The sequence below is a fragment of the Suncus etruscus genome, chromosome 20 (assembly GCF_024139225.1).
Source record: "Suncus etruscus isolate mSunEtr1 chromosome 20, mSunEtr1.pri.cur, whole genome shotgun sequence".
In the NCBI taxonomy this organism is placed as follows: domain Eukaryota; kingdom Metazoa; phylum Chordata; class Mammalia; order Eulipotyphla; family Soricidae; genus Suncus; species Suncus etruscus.
The window spans coordinates 43,636,589-43,662,211 of record NC_064867.1 but is presented as its reverse complement, the minus strand read 5'-3'; the positions used below and the strand labels follow the sequence as shown (position 1 = coordinate 43,662,211).

General features: G+C 52.0%; 2 protein-coding genes across 2 annotated transcripts; both read left to right on the top strand.

The window, feature by feature from the left end:
- The first annotated feature begins 2,149 nt into the window (after positions 1-2,149).
- On the top strand, positions 2,150-15,204 carry WRAP53 (WD repeat containing antisense to TP53). Its single transcript, XM_049766226.1, has 10 exons — positions 2,150-2,817; positions 3,399-3,497; positions 4,152-4,263; positions 12,649-12,737; positions 12,964-13,054; positions 13,158-13,290; positions 14,080-14,288; positions 14,431-14,534; positions 14,683-14,817; positions 14,957-15,204. The coding sequence occupies exons 1-10, from the start codon at positions 2,159-2,161 to the stop codon at positions 15,150-15,152; spliced, it is 1,827 nt and encodes a 608-aa protein (XP_049622183.1). The 5' UTR covers positions 2,150-2,158; the 3' UTR covers positions 15,153-15,204.
- Positions 15,205-16,770: 1,566 nt separating this feature from the next.
- On the top strand, positions 16,771-21,418 carry EFNB3 (ephrin B3). The gene is made up of 5 exons (XM_049766227.1): positions 16,771-17,191; positions 19,215-19,507; positions 19,707-19,799; positions 19,917-20,018; positions 20,458-21,418. The coding sequence occupies exons 1-5, from the start codon at positions 17,061-17,063 to the stop codon at positions 20,865-20,867; spliced, it is 1,029 nt and encodes a 342-aa protein (XP_049622184.1). The 5' UTR covers positions 16,771-17,060; the 3' UTR covers positions 20,868-21,418.
- Positions 21,419-25,623: the final 4,205 nt, after the last annotated feature.

Below are 25,623 nucleotides of genomic sequence, written 5' to 3'. Positions count from 1 at the left end.
CTTATCAGTGATGAAGTAACTTCTCCAAATTCTGTCTTTTGGTTTTATTACATCTCAAGAATTCGTTGCTGTGGGCATCCCTTCACTACCTGCTTGTCTACTCGCTTCATTCCCATCTGCTTGCAATATTCCTCCCCCAAAGAGAGAACAACAACAAAAATCTTGGATTGGGGCCGGGCGGTGGCGCTAGAGGTAAGGTGCCTGCCTTGTCTGCGCTAGCGTTGGACGGACCACGGTTCGATCCCCCGGTGTCCCATATGGTCCCCCAAGCCAGGAGCAACTTCTGAGCTCATAGCCAGGAGTAACCCCTGAGCGTTACTGGGTGTGGCCCAAAAACCTTAAAAGAGGAAAAAAAAAAATCTTGGATTTAGTTTTTTGTTTTGTTTTGTGGCCACACTTAGTGGTGCTCAGGGCTTACATCTCTCTGTGTTCAGGGATCAATCCTGGTGGGCTTTGGAGGACAATATGGAGTGCCAGGGATCAAACTTGGGTGGGCAGCCTGCAAAGCAAGTACCCTACCATTGGAGAACAACTTTCCGATGACCCTTGGATAGTCTTTTTGTTTTTTGTTTGTTTAGTTTTTTGGGGGGGCTACATCCGGCAGTGCTCAGGGGTTACTCCTGGATCTCTGCTCAGAAATTGCTCCTGGCAGGCTCAGGGAACCGTATGGGATGCCAGGATTCGAACTACCATTGGTCCTAGGTTATTCGCTTGCAAGGCAAACACCCTACCACTATGCTATCTCTCCGGCCCCTTTCTTTGTTTTTGAGCCACATCCAATAGCTCAGGGGTTATTCCTGGCAGGCTGTTAGGCTGGCAGGCTTGGAGGGCCACATGGGATGCCAGGGATTGAACCTGGGTGGGCCCTGTGCAAGGCAAATGCCTTCTCAACTGTGCTATCACTCCAGCCCCTAGGATAGATAGAGTCTAAATAAGCAAGATGCCACATTTCAGAAGACATTTAATATCTCAATCTAACACTTTTCCCATAGTTCTATGTTATTGCTTGTTTAATTTCCGTAGCAGCCCTTATCACTATCTAGAACATTCATGTGTAATGGAAGCCTCAGGAGGACTGAGGCCTTGCTTAATATTTATTTCCGGTACTTGATACAGCAAGTAAAGAACTTCATAATAAACATTTGCTTGGGGCTGGGAGATAGTAGAACCTTTGAATGCAGGTTCGATTCCCAGCATTCCCTTGAGCACTAGCAAGAGTAATAATTCCTGAGCTCAGAGCATCCCCAGTGTGACCTCAAAGCCCCCCCAAAATAAATAAATAAATAAATAACCCGGAGCGGTGGCACAAGCGGTAGGGCGTTTGCCTTGCATGCATTAACCTAGGAGGGGACTGCGGTTCGAATCCTGGCGTCCCATTTGGTCCCACAAGCCAGGAGGGATTTCTGAGCACATAGCCAGGAGTAACCCCTGAGCGCCTCTGGGTGTGGCATAAAATAAAATAATAAAAAATAAAACAAAAACAAAAATAATAAAATAAAAAATAAAAAATAAAAATTATAATTATAATTAATAAGATAAAATAAAAATAAGATAAGATAAAAATAAAAACAAAATAATAAAATAAAAAATAAAAAGATAATAAAAATAAAAATAATAAAATAAAATAAATAAAATAAAATTTGCTTGATGACTAAAGAGATGGAAGCCAGGAATTTGGCCTAAGCGATCCATTATAGCGCGCGCGCCCCCTGCAGACGGCGATGGGCAAAGGCGCGTGAATTCCGACCAGGGACGTTTTGGAAACTACAACTCCCAGCAACCATCTAGCGGCGCTAGGGCTTCTGGGAGTATCTTTACCCAGACCCGCCCCTCCTGGGCCCAGCGGACCAATCAGAAGGAGGCTCTGAGTCTCGCGAGATCAGGGAGCTCCCGACCGGAAGTGGAGTCCAGTGTGTTTTTCTCTCCAGTCCTGAGCATGAAGGAGGCGCAGAAAGAACCTCCTGTCTCCTCACACCAGGCCCCAGCGCCTCCTTCCCCTCGGGACAAGAAGAACCCTGACTCCAACCCCAGAACACTGTCATGGCCCTCAGCTGAGGCGTCAGACATGTCACCGGGCTCTGTGGCTGCCCCAGCTCTGCCTCAGGCCCTGAGGAAGAAGGCCCCAGTTTCTCTCTGCACACCTCTGGAAAAGGGGCTTATGGCTCCTATGAAGCCGAACCCTAGAGTTGTTGAAGGTCAAAAACTTTCCGGAAATGGGAGCCCCAAAAAAGAAGAAGAAAAGAACAGACTAGAGTTGGGCCCTGAAGAAATCATGGAAGATGAGTTTATGGCTCCCGTGAAGCTGAACCCTAGAGTTGGGGGTCAGGGACTTTCTGGAAATGAGGCCCTTCAAGAAGAAGAAGACAAGAACAGACTAGAGTTGGGCCCGCAAGAATTCATAGAAGATGAAGGGCTTACGGCTCCTGTGAAGCTGAACCCTAAAGTTGGGGGTCAGGGACTTTCTGGAAATATGGCCCCTCAAGAAGAAAAGAACAGACTAGAATTGGGCCCTGAAGAAATCATGGAAGATGAGGGGTTCATTGCTCCTGTGGAGATTGAGGGTCAGGAACTTTCTGGAAATATGGCCCCTCAAGAAGAAAAAGAAGAAAAGAACAGACTAGAATTGGGCCCTGAAGAAATCATGGAAGATGAGGGGTTTATGGCTCCTGTGGAGCTGAACCCTAAAGTTGGGGGTCAGGAACTTTCTGGAACTGGGACCCCTCCAGAAGAAGAAGAAACGAACAGATTAGAGTTGAGCCGCGAAGAGACCATGGAAGATGTTTCCGAGGCGCTATATCCAGAGGAAGAGGAATACATGTAAGTAGTGATGGGTTTGGAGCGAAGAGTCGTGACTATGAAAAAAATCTGCTATGGCATGAATGGACTTTATTGGAGATGCGATCATGTCACAAATAGACTTGCGACTGAACTTTTTCTTCTAGTTTTTCTATTTTTCTCAATGATTTCGCTTTCCCTTATCTTGAAACAAATGTATTATGGTCGGGTATGTCCACTCTGTGATGCATTTTCTTTAAATATAGGTTATATATATATATATATATATATATATATATATATATATATATATATATATATTGGTTTTTGGGTCACACCCGGCAATGCTCAGGGGTTATTCCTGGCTCCAGGCTCAGAAATTGCTCCTGGCAGGCACAGGGGACCATATGGGACGCCGGGATTCGAACCGATGACCTCCTGCATGAAAGGCAAATGCCTTACCTCCATGCTATCTCTCCGGCCCCGGTAATATATATTTTTTAAATGGGAGATATTCTTCATCTCCCTACCAGTCCTCAGTCCCACCTCCAGCCCACTTCCCCATTGTATTGATGATGTATTGATGTGATGTATTGATTGCATCTTACCTGTCTTCCTTCCAGTCCTTGTAAGTACGACTTCTCGCAGTTACCTCGGTTTCTCACCGGATCCTGGTCTGAATTCAAAGCACCACACGAGAACTTTTTGAAAGGCTGCAAGTGGTAAGAACAACAAGATCATTTACCTCAGGATTTTCTTTTTTTTTTTTTTTTTTTGTGGTTTTTGGGCCACACCCGGCACTGCTCAGGGGTTACTCCTGGCTCCATGCTCAGAAATTGCTCCTGGCAGGCACGGGGGACCATATGGGACACCGGGATTCGAACCAACCACCTTTGGTCCTGGATCGGCTGCTTGCAAGGCAAACGCCGCTGTGCTATCTCTCCGGGCCCTACCTCAGGATTTTCATCTTAAAACATCTCAGTTATAGGGGCCAGAGAGATAGCATAGCACAGTGGTAGGGCATTTGCCTTGCACACAGACCACCTGGAATGGACCCAGGTTAGATCCTGGGCTTCCCATATGGTCCCCCCAAGTCTGCCAGGAGCTATTTCTGAGCGCAAAGCCAGGAGTAACCTTTGAGTATGGCCCATAAACTGAAGAAAAAACCCACATACAACCTCAGTTATATGAGAGAAAGGTACACAGTGGTGGGAGGAGAGGTTAGAATCCCTTTTGGGAATGGACTTAAATTTCCTTTGGAACTGCCTTCCACTTTGATTGATTACCCTGGGGTTTACTTACTCAGAAGCAGATTGAACTGTAACTCGATATTTGGAAACTATCGATTAACACAGCTTTCTCTTAACCTACTCCAGGGCCCCAGATGGTTCCTGCATCTTGACCAATAGTGCGGATAACACACTTCGGATCTATAACCTGCCCTCGGAGCTGTACAACAAGGAAGAAGAGCTGGAATATTCAGAAATGGTAAGAATAGGAGCTAATCCTGCCTCTTCACTGAACACATGTGAGCCCTGCTGTAAATGGAGAAAGTTCAGCCCATATTTCCATTTAAGAAGAGGACTTTGGGGAGTGGAGAGGTAGGACGCCATCTGGTGATGCTGGAAACCGAGTTATTGCTGGGAATTGGACCTAGCGCACTTGTCCTCTAGCTCTTTGAGCCATTTCCTTGGCCCTAAACAGGACTTTCCCCTCATTATGAACTTTGCAGAAGTAGAATTTACCTTAAATTGTGAAGTCATGGGGTGGAGAAAGGCACAGGGGTTACCTCTGTGGGTCAGCCACTTTCAAGGATTCACCCTACTGACTGTAAAGTCTCTCTAGCCCTGATCTTTCTCTTTGTATAAACTTTTCTTGTCTGCGATATGACTTAGGGGGGAACCATGTTCCTATATCTCTGAGCCCCTGACCTTGGTCCTTTATTTTACTGAAATTCTCAGACAAAAACAAAATTTTTGGTTCCCTGCCTCTTGCCAGAAGTGTTTCCTGAGCTCAGAGCACAACTGGATGTAGCCCAAGAACAAAAACCAAAATCTCTTATTTATATGCTATATGATTTTCCCTCATTTAGCATATGCTTCCTGTGTAACCCAAATTCTGATTGCTATTTTCAGATACAAAACCAAAACCCAAGATCTCTTTCTTTATTTTTCTTTCTGTTTTTGAGCCACACTTGGTGGTGCTCAGGGCTTAGTCTTAGTTCTGCTCAGGGACCACTCCTAGATGTGCTCAGGGCACTATGTAAGGTGTCCTACCTGCTGTTTTATTGTTCTGGCCCAATAGCCATTGCTTTAAAGCTTTTGCTCTTTGTAGAACTGGAGTGATAGCATAGCAGGTAGGGTATTTGCCATGCACATGGCCGACCTGGGACGGACCGGGTTCGATCCCCCCATCCCATATGGTGTCCCCTCCACCCCCACCCCCACCCCCCGAGCCTGCCAGGAATGATTTCTTGGTTCAGAGTCAGGGATAACCCCTGAGCTCCTCTGGGTGTGACCCCAAGGCAAACAAACAAAAAGTAAAGCTTTTGTTCTTTGAGCCTTAGTTACTAAGTTAGAGGGTCCATGCTTTCATTTTTTTTTCATTAAAACATTTGTTGACCTCAGGCCAGAATAATAGCTTTTCAGGAAGGGCAATTGCCTTGTACCTGGCTGACTCAGGTTCCATCTCCAGGATCCCATCTGTTCCCCCATGAAATCAGTAGTGATTTCTGAGTGCCAGAGGGTCTAGGAACAGAGACAGGGACCTGTTGTCTCTTGCCTGATGTAAAGATTTTAAAGGAGTAGACTGCTGGAGAAAGAGTACAGCAGATAGGGTGCTTGCCTTGCACTCAGTCCAACCAAATTTGATCTCTGGGGCTGGAGAGAACAGGTGGGGTGCTTGCCTTACAAGCAGCTGGTCCAGGTTTGATCTCTGGCATCTACTTTGGTTCTCCAAGCCCACCAGGAGTAATTTCTGAGTTTAGGAGCTGGATGAGTAGCACTGGATGTATCCCAAAAAAAAAAAAAAAATAAAATAAAAATAAAAACGGGCCGGAGAGATAGCAAGGAGGTAATGCGTTTGCCTTGCATGCAGAAGGTCGGTGGATCGAATCCTGGCATCCCATATGGTCCCTTGAGCCTGCCAGGAACGATTTGAGTGTAGAGCCAAGAGTAACCCCTGAGCGTTGCCGGGTGTGACCCAAAAACGAAGAAAAGAAAGAAAAAAGGAAAAACAAACAAAATAAGGAGGAAAAAAACAACTCCCTCTTATGGTCTTTCTCCTCATCACTGCTAGGAATTATTTCTTTTTCCTTTTTTTGTTTTGTTTTTGGGCCACACCCGGTGGTGCTCAGGGGTTACTCCTGGCTGTATGCTCAGAAATAACTCCTGGCAGGCACGGGGACCCTATGGGACGCCGGGATTCTAACCAACCACCTTGGGTCCTGAATCGGCTGCTTGTCTCTCTCTGGCCCTGTTCACATAAGTTCTTTTTTTTTTTTTTTTTTGGTTTTTGGTTTTTGGGCCACACCCGGCGGTGCTCAGGGGTTAGTCCTGGCTGTCTGCTCAGAAATAGCTCCTGGTAGGCATGGGGGACCATATGGGACGCCGGGATTCGAACCAACCACCTTTGGTCCTGAATGGGCTGCTTGCAAGGCAAACACCACTGTGCTATCTCTCCGGGCCCTAAAGTTTATTTTTTTGATTTTTGGGTCACACCCAAAAAAATGGTAATGCTCAAGGGTTACTCCTGGCTATGTGCTCAGAAATTACTCCTGGCTTGGGGGACCACATGGGATGCTGGGGGATCGAATCCAGGTCTGTCCTAGTTTAGCCGCATGCAAGGCTAATGCCTTACCGCCACGCTTCTCTGGCCCCTAAATTTTATTGATTGATTGACTGATTGATTGATTGGTTGTTGGGCCACTCCCAGCAGTTCTCAGGGCATTACTCCTGGCTCTGCACTTAGAAATCGCCTCTGGGGCCGGGCGGTGGCGCTAAAGGTAAGGTGCCTGCCTTGCCTGCGCTATCCTTGGACGGACCGCGGTTCGATCCCCCGGTGTCCCATATGGTCCCCCAAGCCAGGAGCAACTTCTGAGCGCATAGCCAGGAATAACCCCTGAGCGTTACCGGGTGTGGCCCAAAAACCAAAAAAAAAAAAAAAAAAAAAAAAAAAAAAAAAAAAAAAAGAAATCGCCTCTGGGGCCCGGAGAGATAGCACAGCAGCGTTTGCCTTGCAAGCAGCCAATCCAGGACCTAAGGTGGTTGATTCGATTCCCGGTGTCCCATATGGTCCCCTGTGCCTGCCAGGAGCTATTTCTGAGCAGACAGCCAGGAGTAACCCCTGAGCACCGCTGGGTGTGGCCCAAAAAAAAAAAAAAAAAAAGAAATCGCCTCTGGCAAGCTGGGGGACCACATGGGAAGTCGGGAATTGAACTGGGTCCCCCCCTTGTAGACTGCATGCAAGGCAAATGCCCCACCACTGTTCCATCTCTCTGGCCCCATTGGTATCCAATTGATTCAAACATTCTTCAGATTAGGAAAAGACATGAGCCTATTAGAAAAATTAGTAAATGGAGCTGAAGAGATAGTACAATCGGTAGGGAATTTGCTTTATGTTGTCTTTGATTTGCTTATATTGTCTATGATTTGTCCCCTAAGCCCTGTAAAGAATGATCTTTGAGCGCAGAGCCAGGAGTGAGACCTGACACCGGCAGGTGTAGATTTTCTCCTTCCCTCCTGAAAAAAAAGTAAAAATTTAGGAAAAGGTGGGGCTGCAACAGTAGGGCACTTACTTTGCACGCTGCTGACCCAGGACGGACTTCGGTTTCATCCTCAGCATCCCATATGGTCCCCCAAGCCAGGAGCGATTTCTCTTTTTTTTTTTTCTTTTTTTATTTAAACACCTTGATTACATACATGATTGTGTTTGGGTTTCAGTCATAAAAGGAACACCACCCATCACCAGTGCAACATTCCCATCACCCATGTCCCAAATCTCCCTCCTCCCCACCCGACCCCTGCCTGTACTCTAAACAGGCTCTGCATTTCCCTCATACATTCTCAATATTAGGACAGTTCAAAATGTAGTTATTTCTCTAACTAAACTCATCACTCTTTGTGGTGAGCTTCCTGAGGTGAGCTGGAACTTCCAGCTCTTTTCTCTTTTTTTTTTTTTTTTTTTTTTTTTTTTTTTTTTGTGGTTTTTGGGTCACACCCGGCAGTGCTCAGGGGTTACTCCTGGCTCCAGGCTCAGAAATTGCTCCTGGCAGGCACGGGGGACCATATGGGATGCTGGGATTCGAACCGATGACCTCTTGCATGAAAGGCAAACGCCTTACCTCCATGCTATCTCTCCAGCCCCTCTCTTTGCTCTTTTGTGTCTGAAATTTATTATTGCAAGAATGTCTTTCATTTTTCTTAAAACCCATAGATGAGTGAGACCATTCTGCGTTTTTCTCTCTCTCTCTGACTTATTTCACTCAGCATAATAGATTCTGTGTACATCCATGTATAGGAAAATTTCATGACTTCATCTCTCCTGACAGCTGTATAATATTCCATTGTGTATATGTACCACAGTTTCTTTAGCCATTCGTCTGTTGAAGGGCATCTTGGTTGTTTCCAGAGTCTTGCTATGGTAAATAGTGCTGCAATGAATATAGTTGTAAGGAAGGGATTTTTGTATTGTATTTTTGTGTTCTTAGGGTATATTCCTAGGAGTGGTATAGCTGGATCGTATGGGAGCTCGATTTCCAGTTTTTGGAGGAATCTCCATATTGCTTTCCATAAAGGTTGAACTAGACGGCATTCCCACCAGCAGTGGATAAGGGTTCCTTTCTCTCCACATCCCCGCCAGCACTGGAGGAGGTTTTGGGCCACACCCTGTGATGCTCAGGGGTTACTCTTGGCAATGCGCTCAGAAATGGCCCCTTGCTTGGGGGACCATATGGGACGCTGGGGGATTGAACCGTGGTTCGTCCTAGGTTAGCGAGAGCAAGGCAAACACCATACTGCTTGTGCCACTGCTTCAACCCCTATTTCTGAGCACATAGCCAGGAGTAACCCCTGAGCATCACTGGGTGTGGCCCAAAAACCAAAAAAAAAAAAAAATCAAAAAAAAAAAATAGGAAAAGGTGGCTTTAATGCTGAACACAGAAAAACGTCTGAACTTGCTAATAATGAGAGGAATGCAAATTTATACCATAATAAAATTCCCTTATTACGCCTTCAACTTGAGGAACATTAAAGTCTGTCGGGCAAAATTAAGATGGCACAGAGGCACTTTTATTTTCTGCTGGAGAGTAAATTTGGAAAAAAAATTATGATATTATCTAGCAAAACAGACGTGTACTCCGTTACCGAATCCAGTAACCGAACTCTAATTAAAACTAAAGCAGGGGCTGGAGAGATAGCATGGAGGTAAGGCGTTTGCCTTTCATGCAAGAGGTCATCGGTTCGAATCCCAGCGTCCCATATGGTCCCCCGTGCCTGCCAGGAGCAATTTCTGAGCATGGAGCCAGGAGTAACCCCTGAGCACTGCCGGGTGTGACCCAAAAACCACAAAAAAAAAAAAAAAAAAAAAAACTAAAGCAGCCCTCTAACATGGGTATCAAAGTACGTGAGCCCAAACATGAGCATCAGAGTGATCAATGTCGCTACAGAGGGACAAAGGTATATGATGCCGCACAGCGTGCAAATACTGAAGCAGAACCTGTCACTCACAGGGTTGAGATTCCCGACACCTGCAGCCTATTTGTAGGGATGGGGTGGTACTTTTGGGGAGACATACCCAGTTACGCTTAGGGGCTGTTTCCTTCTTTGTGTTCAGGAATGACCCCTGGTATGGAGTATTGATTTATTTTTGTTTTTGGGCCACACCTGGCAGCACTCAGGGGTTCCTCCTGGCCCTACATTCAGAAATTGCGCCTGGTAGGCTCAGGGGACCATATGGGATGTTGGGATTCGAACCACAGTCCTTCTGTGTCTAAGGCAAACAAACGTCCTACTGCTGTGCTATGTCTTCGGCCCCTGGTGCAGAGTATTTAAACCAGCGTTGCAGTTGCAATATCCTTCTGCACATCAGGCATCTCGTGTACTAGCTCTTCAGCCTCTATTGCTATTTATTATTGTTAAAGACCTCTAAGAGAATGACAGGCTTTTTTTGCTGTAGGCCTTTTATCTTGTATGTGATGGCTGAACCTGGTTCCATTAGGGGCTTCCCTTATGGTCTTCCAGCCTGCCAGGGGCGATTTCTTTCTTTCTTTTTTTTTTTTTTTTTTGGTTTTTGGGCCACACCTGGCAGTGCTCAGGGGTTACTCCTGGCTGTTTGCTCAGAAATAGTCCTGGCAGGCACAGGGGACCATATGGGACACTGGGATTCGAACCAACCACCTTTGGTCCTGGATCGGCTGCTTGCAAGGCAAACGCCGCTGTGCTATCTCTCCGGACCAGGGGCGATTTCTGAGTGCAGAGCCAGGAGTGGCCTCTGAGCACCTCTGGGTGTGGCCCAAAAACCAATCAATCAATCAAAAGTTAAAAAAAAAAACTGTATAGGGGGACTGGTATACTAGTACAGCAGGTAGAGCTTAGGGTGTTTTTCTTGCACAGAGCTGACCTGGGTACAATCCCCAGCATTTCATATTGATCCCTGAGCCTGCCAGGAATAATTTCTGAGCGCAGAATCAGAAATAACCCTGAAGTGCCACTGGGTGTGGCCTAAAATACCCCCAAAAACGTATGGGATATTAAAATTATATTAATGAACCCAATTTTTTGGGGGGGGGTCACACCCGACAGTGCTCAGGGGTTACTCCTGGCTCTATGCTCAGAAATTGCTCCTGACAGTCTCAGGGACCATATGGGATGCTGGGATTCGAACCACTGTCCTTCTGCATGCAAGGCAAACGCCCCACCTCCATGCTATCTCTCCGGCCCCTATTTCCAGATTTTCCTATAGGGGAGAGGTTGAAACCTTTGTGTTTCATTTTGGGGCCACACCCTGCGGTGCTTTAGGGCTACTCCCAAAAGTCCCTGTGCTCTTGTGATCATGTAGCGCCAGGGATTAAACCTGGGCGCGTGTCCCATCTGAGCCAGCTCTCTGGCCTTGCCCAGATTTTCATTCTTTCATTGTATTGGGATACATCTGGTGGTCCCCAGGAACCTCACTTGGTGCTCAAGGGAGCATGAAGTGCTGCAACTAGCCCGAGGGCTACATTCAGTCATCTCCTTGACCCTAGATTTTAAATTTTCTTGTTTTGCTTTGGGGCCACAGGCGGCAGCGATCATGTCTTACTCCTGGCTCTGCTCAAGGTCACAACTGGTCATGCTTGGGATCATACGTATTGCCAAAGTTTATTTATTTTGGTTTTTGGGTCACACCTGGCGGCATTCAGGGGTTACTTCTGGCTCTGTGCTCAGAAATCACTCCTTCTAGGCACTGGGGACCATATGGGTGCCGGGATTCAAACCACCATCCTTCTGCATGCAAGGCAACCGTCTTACCTTCATGCTATCTCTCCAGTTTAAACCGGGGTCAGTACATGCAAGACAAGCACCTAACTGCAGTATTATCTCTCTGTTAACTTCTAGGTACTTTTATTTTATTTGTTTGTTTTTGGGCCACACCCTGTGATGCTCCGGGGTTAGTCCTGGCTGTGAGCTGAGATAATACTCCTGGACCATATGTATGGGTCGCCAGGTATCGAACTCAGGTTCGTTTTTGGCAACCACGTGCAAGGCAAACACTCTGCCTCTGTGCTATTGCTCTGGCCCCAACTTCTAGGTACTTTTTTTTTTGGTTTTTGGGCCACACCCAGCGGTGCTCAGGGGTTACTCCTGGCTGTCTGCTCAGAAATAGCTCCTGGCAGGCACGGGGGACCATATGGGACACCGGGATTCGAACCAACCACCTTTGGTCCTGGATCGGCTGCTTGCAAGGCAAACACAGCTGTGCTATCTCTCCGGGCCCGCCAACTTCCAGATACTTTTATGAATTTTTTTCCCCTTTGCTGTTGCTGCTGTGATGACTGGGTGCCTCCCTCTTGGATGTGGTGGTCACACTTAGCGCATCTTCTGTTGTGCTTCCCAGGGTCTTTGGTGCTCCCACATGTGCTTCAGGGATTAATCCTCTGGCTGCAGAATTGACCCATCTTTCAGTTGTGCTGATGGTACACACTGTCTGGAGATCTCCTATTGTTGAGAGGTTTGTGTGGACACTATTGGGGAGATAGCACAGCGGCATTTGCCTTGCAAGCAGCCGATCCAGGACCAAAGGTGGTTGGTTCGAATCCCGGTGTCCCATATGGTGTTCGCCCCCTCAATGCCTGCCAGGAGCTATTTCTGAGCAGACAGCCAGGAGTAAACCCTGAACTCTGCTGGGCGTGGCCCCCCCCAAAAAACTTAAGTTTTGCAAGTTAGACACCCTTAGCCACTAAGCTGACCCCCAAACCATATAATTTTCTCTCCTTTTTTTTTTTGTTTTTTTTTTTTTTGTTTTGGGGTCACACCTGTCAGTGCTCAGGGTTTTCCTCTTGCCTCTGTGATCAGAAGTTGCTCCTAGCAGGCATGGGGGACCATATGGGATACCGGGAATTAAATAGAGGCCGAACATTGCCAGGTGTGTCCCAAAACATCAACAGAAAGAAAAATTGGGATATTCTTTAGTTTTCCTTTCCGGTAAGTATCTGAAAACAAAAAAGGTGACCCTTGTCTGACACCCAAGAGACAGAACTGAGCCTTGAGTGTGGAGACGAAGTGTCTGCACATTCACTCACGTCTCTTCTGGAAGACCGCCCTCTTCCCAGGACGACTGCTCGAGGCACCGTCTCCCTCCCTTCCTGCCCACTGACCCAGCCTTCCTACCTCTGCCCAGACCCCCGTGCTTCGGATGGCGGAAGGCGACACCATCTATGACTACTGCTGGTATTCTCTGATGTCCTCAGCCCAGCCAGACACCTCCTAGTAAGTGGCGGCCTTGGCTTCTCTCTACTCCCCATGCTCCCCTTCACCACCCCATCAAAAAAGAACCTTTAATTGAGTCAAGTTTTGCCAGGCCTCTCTCTCTCTTGAGGGGAACAGCTTGGTCTTGCCTTTGGGTAGGAACCAAGAGGGCCAGTTGACCAGTTAGGCAGTTTCCTCCCCTTCCTTTGTAGCACCAGTGAGTGCCTCAGTGTCGCTATCTCCTCAGCGTGGCCAGCAGCAGCCGGGAGAATCCGATCCACATCTGGGACGCGTTCACCGGGGAGCTTCGGGCCTCCTTCCGTGCCTACAATCATCTGGTACTGACCTCCTCGCCCGCCTGAGGCTTGTTTTGGCCCAGCTCTCCTTTCTGGAGAAGAGCTGAGGTGCGGGAGTCTGTTCTCAGCCCTTTCTCGTCCTCAGGATGAGCTGATGGCGGCACACTCGCTCTGCTTCTCCCCGGACGGGTCCCAGCTCTTCTGTGGCTTCGATCGGACAGTACGTGTTTTCTCCACAGCCCGGCCTGGCCGAGACTGTCAGGTTCGAGCTACATTTGGTGAGCATCTATTTTTAGGGGAGAAGATATAGAGGGGTACTTTTATATGAGCCATGGGACTGCTTGTGGGGGGACCTGTTTTCCACAGCCCTAAGAAGCAGGTTGTGTCCACGGGGAGGGATGGAAACATTCCAGAGTCATCCGGGTGGGTGAAAATCTAGTAGAGGGGCCATCGTGGTGGCGCTAGAGGTAAGGTGTCTGCCTCTCAAGCGCTAGCCTAGGACGGACCTCGGTTCCCCCGGCATCCCATATGGTCCGCCCAAGCCAGGAGCGACTTCTGAGCGCATAGCCAGGAGTAACCCCTGAGCATCACCAGGTGTGGCCCGAAAACCGAAAAAAAAAAGATCTAGTAGAGTAAACCTTTTATTTTTTTTTCTGTCCTTTAGTGTAAAAATGGTGATTTGAGATGGAGAAAGTAGTGTTGGGGCCATCAGACAGATCTTTTGGGATATAGGGGAAGGATTCACGGACACCAGAAGGGTTTGATGTTTGTTGTAGGAAAGGTAATTGAGGTGGGGTGGAGCGATAGCACAGTGGGTAAGGCGTTTGCTTTGCATGTGGCCAACCTGGGTTTGATCCCTGGCATCCTCTGTGTCCCCTGAGCCCGCCAGGAGTGATTTCTGAGTGCAGAGTCTGGAGTAACACCTGAGCACTGTCAGATGTGGCCCATAAACCTAAATAAATAAAGGTCATTGAGACAGATACCGAGTCCCATCATGTGATCTTTGGGGTGAAGGTAAGTGGAACTCTGGTAAGCTGTTTAATTCTGTTTGTTCCTTCCCTTTCTAGCCAAAAAGCAGGGCCAGTGCGGCATCCTCTCGTGCATCTCCTTCAGCCCAGTCCAGCCCCTCTACGCCTGTGGCTCCTACGCTCGTTCACTGGGTCTCTATGCCTGGGATGACGGCTCCCTTCTTACCTTGCTGGAAGGGCACCATGGGGGCATCACTCACCTCTGCTTCCATCCTGATGGCAATCGCTTCTTCTCTGGTGCCCGCAAGGTAGAATTCGTGTCCTGGGAAGGAAAGAATGGGGTTGTTAGGGCATGGGTGTGGGGAGGAGGCCTGTAAACCTCGAGGGAAGCAGGGATGTCTTTGACTTGGGGAAAGAAGATGGACCTCCAGTTGCCCCTTGTGTCTTCAGGATTGCGAACTTCTGTGTTGGGATCTTCGGCAGCTTGGCCACCCACTGTGGTCCCTGAGCCGAGAAGTGACCACCAATCAGCGTATCTACTTTGATCTGGACCCGTGAGTAACCGTGGGTCCTTTCTGCTCAACACGCTCATCCCTCTGGGGATGCCTGTAGGATCCCAGGTGTGATCCTTGGGTGTGATCAGTCCTGAAGGATTTGTACCTTAGACTCTCGATGTCAGCACGCCTGTTCTCTGTCTCCTAGAGCCGGGCAGTTTCTGGTCAGCGGCAGCACTAATGGGGCTGTGTCTGTGTGGGACACTAGCGAGATTGGGCCCGAGAGCAAGCCGGAGCTGGCGCTGAGTTTCCTACCCCAGAAGGACTGCACCAACGGAGTGAGGTGATGACCCATCTTGGGTCCAGGGGTGGAAGGATGAGGGTGGGGCGTGGAGTATGTGTGCATGAGGTGGGCACGACTCGGGGGAGGCACCAACCCCCTGGCTCGGGGCGCTGATGGCCCTACCCGTCTCTCCCTCCAGCCTGCACCCCAGCCTGCCTCTGTTGGCCACTGCCTCGGGACAGCGTGTGTTCCCAGAGCCCACCGAAAGCGGGGACGAAGGTGAGCAGCAAGCGGACCTGCCCGTGCTCTCCGTGCGCCACTGCCATCTGGAATGCCAGCTGCAGCTCTGGTGGTGTGGCGGAGGTCCGGACACCCCCGAGGCGCAGAAGGGATAGGGAGGGCAAAGGAGGGAGGATGCGGGCGCTCACATAAAACAGGTTTTCTCTGCTATCGGAGTCTGTGTCTATTTGGGAAGGCCAGTGGCAGCTACGGGAGTGGGGGGAGAGTCTGGGGGGCTCCCTTGTCCGGGGCAGCAGGGGCTGTCTTTTTGTTCCAGAATTGGGGCTGAGGGTGGGACTAGGCAGGAGCCAATGAGGCGGCCTTTTTTGGTGTGAAGTCAACGAAGGGGTGGGATTCTGTGGCCATGGCCGGCTGGTTGCTAGGCAACTGGTAAACTGAAGGGGAACCTGTTAGAAATCTCACTTAAGGTGGGGGCCACTAGGGTCATCTCCAGACAAGCCAAGCGAGCGAGCCAGCGGGAGTGGTGGTGGCTGTCAGACTGTTGGGTGTGACTGTGAGACTCCGCAGGCAGGCAGTGACAGACACCACACTCACAAGACACCCCTTCACTCAACACTATTTACCATCATCTAGCAGCCTGGGGACCGCTAGTCAGCCCTGGGGGAAGGGGATCCTGAGTACTCGCCTCCCCCCTTCCCAAATAATCCTGGAAGCTGGCGACCCAGTAGCCAAAGTCAAGGACACACATGGAGCGGAATGGTGCTGCCAACACCAATGGTAGACGCAGGGCGTGGGCCAGGGGTGCCTCCAGCAGCTGCTACTGTTGTAGTTGCTTCATCTCGATGTTGGCACGAGCGAGGGGTGGAGGGCGAGTTATTTTAATCAGCGACTCATTCTCCGCACATACACCTGGCTGTGTGTGTGTGTGTGTGTGTGTGTGCGCGTGTGTGTGTATATGTGTGTGAGCGCGCGCGCCCACTACTACTATCGGCAGACCTAGCCATCAGGAGCGGGATGCCTTTGATGGCTGGAGAGGGGAGAGGGAACTGTGTCACCTCTGCCCAGAGGTGCTGAAAGCAAGGGCTCCCACCCTGCCCGAAAGGGCCGAGCCTTCTCCTCCCTCTCTCTCCCTTCCCCCAGGATAATTGGAAACAGCCTTCCGGCTGGATGTGAGGGGCTCTAGGTGCTCAGCCCAGCTCAGCCCAGCCCGGGTTCCCTCCACCAGTCTCCAAGCACTGATCAGACTGAGCCCCTTGCTAGGTCCTTTATCTGCCCTCCCCATGTCATGTCCCCGGACAGAGCCAGGGGCCCAAGAGCCGGGACTGGAGGGAGCCTCTGAGTGTAGCATGCAAGCTCAAGGGAGGGAGATCATCTGGCACTTGGCAGAGAGGGTGGGCAGGTTGGGGGGGACCCTCAGCCCTGGCACACACAGACAGTGGCACCACGACCCGCTCGTGGGGTGTGGGACCCCGCAAGATTCTTGGGGGCTGCAGGAGGGCGTGGGGCAGGTCTCCCGAGTGGATGGGTGGGAGGGTGGGTGGCTGGGGAGGGAGGGCACGGGTCTTGCTAATGCCAAGGGGGCCGATCGGAGGGTGGCAGGGGGGCCCGGCCTTGCCAAGCTGGAGACAAAGGGGCCGAGGGACACGCGGGGCGAGGTGTGGGGGGCGTGGGCAGGGCTGGGCTCACATTCCCACTCGCTCCTGCGCCTCCAGCTCCAGCTCCGGCTTTTCTCTGCGCCCTCTCTCCCTCCCATCTCTTCCCTGCCTCCTCCCCTCCCTCTCATCTTCTCCCTGCCTCCCTCGTCCCCGCCGCTCCCTTAACTTGCCCCGCCTGGCCTGGACGAGGGACTGGCTGGCTTGGCTTCCCCGGTGCAGTGCCCCCCATTCCCCGGTGCAAGCCCCCCGAGCCCAGCACAGACCCACTGGCAGAGCCCCCCGGTGCCCACAAGCAGGGCAGCCCCGGGCTGGGCAGAGGCAGGTCCTCCTCGTGGGCACTGGGCCCCCCCCCCCCGACTGAGCCGCTTTGGGGGAGCCGCCGTCCAGCCCCCAGGCCTTGGCCGGGTCATGGGGGCCCCCCACACCGGGCCGGGGGGCGTGCAAGTCGGGGCCCTTCTGCTGCTGCTGCTCCTGGGGGGCCTGGGGCTGGCATCGGGGCTCAGCCTGGAGCCCGTGTACTGGAACTCAGCGAACAAGAGGTGAGTGGCCCCGAGCAGGGAGCTCTTTTTTTGAGGGGTATGGGGTTCTTGGGGCTGGGGGAGGCTTGCAGGAGCCGCCCCTGGGCCACCAGGCAGCAAGTCTGGGGGTCCAGGCTCCGGGGTGTACCCACAGATGTCAGGAGTTTGCAAGACCCCCGAGGGGCCCCCAAAGTTCTGGGGGGTGCAGAGGGCGGTGTAGTGGTTATTCCAGTCTCTGGGAGACTCAGCTTGGGGGTGGGCTGGGCTGGGCTGGCAGAGGGCCTGGCTAATGTCAGCTCTCCAGAGAGCTGCTTGCTTGGTGGGTGCTGCTGAGGTGCCTGGGGAAGGGCACCCTACTCTGCCTTCTCCCAGTCCAGGCCCCCCCCCATGGGTGGGAGGGTGAGGGGCTCAGTTTGGGGCTCTGGGTGTGGGGACCACTCACCCAAGTCCTCCTCAACTCACTCTATAAAGTCTTGCTCGCACCCAGCCGGTTGCCAAGCTACTCCTGCCTTCCTGACTTGGGGGGCTACATTCTGGAAGAAACCCGAAGCCCCCCGAAGCCCATCTCCCTCCTGAATCCAGAGTCCTGAAGACTTCCCTGCCCCCTCCCCATCTTTCCTGCAAACTCTTCCTGCAGACCCTCCGTCTTGCCTTGCCACGCTTCTTTGCACCGGAGGGGGAAAAAAAGGCCAAGGCCAGGGGGTTAGATGATTGGACGCAAGATTGGATGGACTGGGACTGCTCGGGAGGTCATCTGGGCACCTTCCTCCATTTGGATTCCTCTCCCTGTGGGGAACAGAGCTCTGTTTTGAAAACTTCCTCCTTGACTGGGAGAGGCTGTGTGAGGCCCCAAGAAGGGGTGGGCTTTGGAGCTCATCAAATCATAGGTCTCGATCCCAGCCCCGCTGGGTGGTCTTGGGTTTGTCACTTACCTTAATGAGCTTGTGCTGTCAGTCCTGTCTTTTTTACGAGTTCAGGTAAAGCATCCAAATAGGATGATCTTATTAAGGAAGATCTGGGATTCTTGTTTTTACCAAACCTTTATGCTTCCCAGTTTTCCCTTATGCTTTCCTTGCTGGCCTCTATGCGATATATTTTAGGGCAAATCGTCTCGAATGTCTTAACCTTACTTAGATTTTTGCCTACCAGTTCGCAGCTGCAATTCGGGTAACAGGTGAAGCTTGATGGTGTTAGACTTTTTTCCTGGAGGACTGGGGAAAAAAAGTGAATTCAGTTGTTTTGGGGCCTTTTGAGCATAAGGGTCAGTTGGGTATTTGGAAAGATGTCGATCTATTGTCCCCTGGGACTGAGTTCTGAGTAGCCGTTGGTAGCCAGTGAATTGTTCTAGGCGAGTGATCCCTCGGTTGAAGGGAGATGTGACACGCGACGTGTGGTGGCTCTAGTTAGAAAAGTCAACTCAATTCCAGAGCAACAGGCCTCTCTTCCCAAGAAGTCTGGGGTGAAGTCTGAGGCAGCAGCCCCCAGTCCCGCTTCCCAGCTTCCCATCAAGAACCTCATTTAGAACCATCACTGAGCATTTGCCTCCTGTCACATGGACCGGTGAACCTGGAAAAGGCCACTGCTCGGCCCTGCCCCTGCCCCCTTTGCCATGAAATAACGCCCCGCTGCCAGGCAGGGTACAGGGTAGCCTGGGCGAGGAGAGGCTCTGCCCCCCTGGTTGACAGTGGTGGCAGAGTGAAAGCACCTGGGAGGGGTGAGTTGTGTGGTTCCAGAGAGGCCAGCTCCTTGGTAACTGGCATCCCGTTGCCATGACAACGTGGCTGGTGATGGAGCGGGCGATGGCAGTGTGCATGTGGTGAGGGCGAGCCGAGGAGTGCATTTGGGCACACCAAGGGGCAGGAGGCTTCCCGCTGTTTCCAACGTGAGCTTGCAGCGTGCTTCGTGCCGGCTCTGTCAGAGCAGACTTTCTATTCCAGACAAAGGCTGTCCCTCAGGCAGGGGTGTCAGATGAGGGAGCCCAGCCTTAGGGACCAGACCCCTGACATCTTTCCTTGTCAACCTGCCTTTCCCTTTCTCTCCGTAGGTTCCAGGCGGAGGGTGGTTATGTGCTCTACCCTCAGATCGGGGACCGACTTGACCTGCTCTGCCCCCGGGCCCGACCTCCAGGCCCTCACTCCTCTCCCAATTATGAGTTCTACAAGCTGTACCTGGTAGGGGGTGCTCAGGGCCGGCGCTGTGAAGCACCCCCGGCCCCGAATCTCCTCCTCACTTGCGACCGGCCAGAACTGGATCTGCGCTTCACCATCAAGTTCCAGGAGTACAGCCCCAACCTCTGGGGCCATGAGTTCCGCTCACACCATGATTACTACATCATTGGTACTGCTGGGCAGAGAGAGGGCGGGCCTGCGTGGGGAGATGCTCTTAGCAAGGAGAATAGAGGCTGGCAGGGGTTGTTGGAGCCCAGGGAAGACAGACCCCTGGCACCCTGGGGCCAGTTCTTGGGGTCAGGGCATGGAGGCAGAGTAGGGACCAAACTCTGTAGGGTCATCTTCTGCCTCTGTTCCTTCCCTTACAGCCACCTCTGATGGGACCAGGGAAGGCCTGGAGAGCCTGCAGGGAGGTGTGTGTCTGACCCGAGGCATGAAGGTGCTTCTCCGTGTGGGACAGAGTGAGTGCTTGGATTCTTCCTGGGAGCTTGCAAGGCTAGTAGGGCTACTGTCCTCGCTGAGGAGCTGCATTCTTAGCTCCTCTCTCTTTCTGGGGTCTTGGGTTTTCTCACGTCTAGATCCCCGAGGAGGGGCTGCCCCCCGAAAGCCCGTGTCGGAAATGCCCTTGGAGAGAGACCGAGGAGCCGCCCGCCTGGAGCCCGGGAAGGAGACCCTGCCAGGTAGGACCCCAGAGTCCAGCCTGCTGCCTTCCTGCTGCCTCTGCTCTCAGACCCACCCCAGCTGCAAATCCCTCCCCTGTCCCCCCCAGTTGTGCTGGGGATGTTGCTTCGGGAAAGCAGAGGAGAGGAGAGGCTGGAGGGTGGGAGGGGAGTGGAAGCCAAATGAGGAAAAGACTCAATTAGAACTAATTAGCCAAGTCAGTGCTTCAATCAGCGCTGTCAGAGAAGTGGGGGGACTGCTTGGAACGGAGCTGAAGGGCTGGACACACCTGGAGTTGGAGCAGGGCTGGAGAAGGGGGGTGGGCCCCTAGGGTGCCCAGGCACCCACCTTGGTGGGTCTGGGGGGTAGGGTCAGCCCCCAAGGCGGGGTGGGTGTCCAGCTGTTCAGGTGGGTCCTTCAGCCCCTTCCCCTCTTTCCTCCTCACCCCTTCCCTGCCAGGTGACCCCACCAGCAATGCAACCTCCCGGGGTGCTGAAGGCCCCCTGCCTCCTCCCAGCATGCCCGCAGTGGCCGGGGCAGCGGGGGGGCTGGCGCTGCTCTTGCTGGGCGTGGCCGGGGCTGGGGGTGCCATGTGTTGGCGGAGACGGCGGGCCAAGCCTTCGGAGAGTCGGCACCCTGGTCCTAGCTCCTTCGGGAGGGGCGGGTCTCTGGGCCTGGGGGGCGGAGGGGGACTGGGACCCCGCGAGGCTGAGACGGGGGAGCTAGGGATAGCCCTGCGGGGCGGTGGGGCTGCAGACCCCCCCTTCTGTCCCCATTATGAGAAGGTGAGTGGAGACTATGGGCATCCTGTGTACATTGTCCAGGATGGGCCTCCCCAGAGCCCCCCAAACATCTATTACAAGGTATGAGGCCTTCCCTACCTGGCTCTCCTGGGTCCGGCCCTTCTTGGAGTGCTCCAGTCGAAATCGTGGCTTGAGGGACGCCTTCAGTATCTCGTGGTCCCCTGCCCCGTCAGCTTCTGTGCCCCTCCTGGCTGGTGCCCTCCTCCACTTGAAGGAATCCTTAAGACTTCCTTCGACCAAGCCACCTCCTGCCCTGGGGGACCCCTTACGCCCTTTACTATCTCTGTGTTCCTGGGTCCTGAGGAAGGGGGCAGAGATAACCTCCTCCTCCGACCCTGCCCCAAGGATCCTTGTCCCCCTCACTGAGTGAGAGCCAGGGGATGGGGACAGTCTTGGGGTCGGTACCTCTTCTTTTTGCCTCTCACTGTTTTTCTCTTCTCTTCTCTCTCATTCTTTCTCTCTTCTGTCTCTAGGTCTGTTCCTCTTCCCTAGCCTTCTCCCTACATCTCCTTTTACCCTCTTGGCTTCTTCTTCTGTGCCTCCTCTGTACCCCAGACTGGGGTCCTCCAAGCCTGTTTCCCCTCAGCTCTGCCCTCTCTTTTGACCTCTCTTACCAAACACTTCCCTCAGTGTGCCAGAAACGGGGGCCTGTGGGGAAGGCCCTGGCATTTGCGCCCCGGTTCAGGGCATGGGGAACAGGGCCTCTTTCTCCGCCTTACCCCAGGCCTCTACGTACTCACTCCAGCCATTTGGGGTGGTGGGGTCATGACAGCTACCATGAGAAGAAGTGTCTGTCCCGTTTTGTCCAATGGCCGATAGCAAGATCGCAACCGGTTGGGACACATAAGGATTTTGGTGCTGAGTGGACCACTTGGGACTTGCTCCAGACGAGAAGTGACCAGGCCAGGACTGAAGTGGCCTGGGAAGTGGCAGAAAGAATTGCGACAGGAACTGGAAGTGCCTTCATCCAGGACAGGAAGTAATACTTCTGAATTGGAAGTGGTCTGGCTGGAACTGACGTGGCCTAGCTGGGGTTTGGGGTGGGTAGGTAGAGGGACGGGGGGCCCGAAGAACTTTCTGTTTCAGGAGGAAACTGGAACTTGATGTAAGAAGATGGGGTGGACTGGGGAGGCTTTTCCTTGCGTTAGTGGCACTTATCAAGATCTCCCTTCCCTTGTTCTCTGTGCTGCTTTTAGGACTGTACGCTGACTGCTACCTTACCGTGGCAGGCCCGATTTGTCTCGTTCTTCCCTTTTCATATCCCAGTATAATCTGTTTCTCAACAGAACTGCCCAACAATCCCTGTGTTTTCTCCCAGTAACCCCAGATGGTTGTTTTATTCATGAGATCCTCGGTTTTCTACTCCCTTAGTGACCAAAATGGTGGCCTACTGACTGGTCTTGCTGATGGTGGTACTTAACTGCCGTTAAAGTTTCTGTGCGACCAGCTTATACCTCTTCCTGCCCTCTAGTGCACAATCTGGTGTTGTCTCATTCCTCCCAGCTCAGTTTTTTTAGAAACAGAGCTGCTCACGGGCACCAGGTTGGCCACCTTAACTACCAGCCAAAATGGTTGCTTTGTACACCAGAGATCAAGTCATCTCTCTGGTGCTGTAGTTCCCAGATCCTTCCTGATTTTTCTAAGTGCTCCTTCCGGGGGACAGGAAGTTGACAATGGGGGAGGTGGCGGGGTCTGGCCGTCACCTCTATAGTTTTAACTGTAAAAGGGAAATTTGAACAACAAAAAGCAAAAAAATGAATAAATAATTTCAAACGTTGATGCCAAGGTTGAAGAATGACTGGGTATGAGTTGGGACAGAGACCTGGTGGTCAGAATAACTTTTTTGTTTTTTGTTTTGCTTTCTTTTGGGGCTATACCCAATGATGCTCAGGGGTTACTCCTGGCTACGTGCTCAGAAATTGCTCCTGGCTTGGGGGACCATATGGGATGTCTGGGGGATCGAACTGGAGTCCGTCCTAAGTTAGCACATGCAAGGCAAACGCCCTACCACCTGCGCCATCGCACTGGCCCCAGCTAGAATTTTTTTGGGTTACACCCAGCAGCGCTCAGGGGTTCCTCCTGGCTCTACACTCAGAAATCACTCCTGGCAGGCTCTGGGGACCATATGGGATGCCGGGACTTGAACCACCGCCCTTCTGCATGCAACAAGGCAAATGCCCAACCTCCATGCTATCTCTCCAGCCCCATCGGTTAGAACAACATTTTTTTTTTTGGTTTTTGGGCCACACCCTGCGGTGCTCAGGGGTCACTCCTGGCTGTCTGCTCAGAAATAGCTCCTGGCAGGCACGGGGGACCATATGGGACGCCGGGATTCGAACCAACCACCTTTGGTCCTGGATCGGCTGCTTGCAAGGCAAACGCCGCTGTGCTATCTCTCCGGGCCCGGTTAGAACAACTTTTAAGCTGAGGGTTGACTTATATGAAACTAAGGGAAGTAGGTAGAGAGAAGGGTGAGCCGTGAGCCGGAGGGGGAGATATGGGCAGCATGAAAAGGAAAGGAAATAAAACAATGGGCTAGGTGAGAAGCCAACTCCTAGAGGGTGAGGGAGTTGACAGGCCATTCTGAGTGGTGCGCACTTGTGTGTGTGTGTGTGAGTGAGTGTGAGAGAGAGAGAGAGAGAGAGAGAGAGAGAGAGAGAGAGAGAGAGAGAGAGAGAGAACATTCTCACTTGGTGTGAGTGGTTATTGCTAAGCAGAGACGAGGGAAGTCGCAGTCAGGAACAAAGTCTGTTCCCTACCTCTCCGGCCTAGAACTCCTCTGACTGGGGAGGAGTGTGGCTGCTTAGAAGCAAGTCCTGGGCCTGGAGCTGCTTTTTCTCTGGCTCCTGTGTCAACTCAACCCAGGGCAGGGCATTCCCTCCTCCCTAAAAGCCCAGGTGTCCAGTCCCCTAGAATGTGCCCTCTTCGCCAGCTTACAAAAACAGCTTTTAGGAGCATCCCTGGAGGCGATCAGGGGGATCACAACCTCCTGCCCCTAACTTGAGGTCCCCTCCTGCTGTCTCCCATCTGCTTGGAGGTCAAAGGGTCTCCCTGCCCCTCTTGTGTCTGGGGGAACGCCTGCCACTCCCTCGTCCCAGCAGGATTCCTGGGTTCGGAGAGACCAGCTTGGAGGGGACTTGGGAGCTGGCAGCCCAGGTGCTGGGCTGTGTGGAATTCACTCCTGCCTTAGAGCCCTCCTAGGGAGCTGCCCGAGGTGGGGAGGCTGGAGGGGGCTGGAAGGGCTGGTCCCTGCCCCTTAGTGGGGGTTGGTTGGCATAACAACGTCCCCTTCTCCACACAATGGGAAGCCCCCCTCAGACTCCCGCGTGGATGGAGCCGACAGCCCCATTGCTGGCTATCAGCCTCAGGGACTTGGCAACCGTCTCTATGGCAACCCAGAGCCCAGCAACAAGCCCACTGAGGAGGGAGGGGGTCCTAGACGGGGCAGGGCTGTGTAAGAGAGGGGGGCAAGGGAACTGAGAAGGACCCCCCCCCACTCGCACATGCATCCAGAAACACAGGTGGAGGCTGGAGGGAAGAGAAGGGGATAAATAGCCTCCATGACAGACAAACATCTCAGCAGAGCAGCCAAGACATCAAAACATGCTGAGAGACAGGAAGACACCTGGGGACAGATGCACAGCTGGAGAGGGGAACGAATGGCACATTCTGCACAGCACCCCGGGGATAGCCCCCCACCCCAAAACTGGCATCTCTAGACCGACCCTCCCTCACCACACTAACTAGACCTACCCCTACAGCCTCTTACATGTTAGGATCTGGGTATTGTCTGAGCTATTGATTCTGATTTGGGGGCCACACCTAGCAGTTACTGGGCTGCTCTCGCCTCAGCTCTGTGCTTAGGGTCAGTGTTTGGAGAATCACGAGGTGCCAGAGATCAAGCCCAGACCTCCGGCATGCAAAGCGTGTTCTTGGTCCTTTGAGCCATCTCTTATCTCTTTGATTTGTGTGTGTGTGTGTGTGTGTGTGTGTGTGTATTAATCACATCCAGTGATGCTCAAGGATTACCCCTGGCTTTGCATTCAGGAATCACTCTGGGGTGTGTGTGATGCTGGGGATCAAATTCAGGTTGGACTTGTGTAAAGCAAGTGCCTTACCAGCTATACTAGTTCTTCAGCCCTGTTTTTCTGTTTGTTTTTGTGTCACCTGATGATGCTCAGGGTTTGCTCCTGGCTCTGAACTCAGGAATCATTTCTGCCTGTGCTTGGGGATTGAACCCAGGTCAGCTTCAGGCAAGACAAGCTCCTTTCCTGCTGTACTATACTTCTGCCCATGGTCCCTGTTTGAATTCTTTGAAAGTGTCAGCCACTTGCACACAGAATGACACAGGTCACCCTATTCACTTTTTGGTGACAATACCACACGCTCCTGTAGCAGCAGCTTCAATAAAATGATTAAAGGGGTGTTTGTTTGTTTGTCTTTGGTCACACCCCATGGTGCTCGGGGGTTACTCTTGGCTCTTTGCTCCGAAATCACTCCTGGCAGGTTCAGGGGACCATATGGGATGCTGGGACTTGAACCTCTATCCATCCTGAATCGGCTGCATACAAGGCAAACGCCCTACTACTGTGCTATCTCTCCGGCCCCAAGGGGTGTTCGTTTATTCACTTATTCAGCATCATATTAAATAGAGACTGCCTGCCAGGAGTCCTCTGAGCCCTGAGTGCAAAACCAGAGTAAACCTTGAGCATGGCTGGGTATGGCCCCCCCAAACAAAAATGTCAGCTTTTGGGGCCAGAGAGATAGCATGGAGATAGGGCGTTTGCCTTGCATGCAGAAGGATGGTGGTTCGAATCCCGGT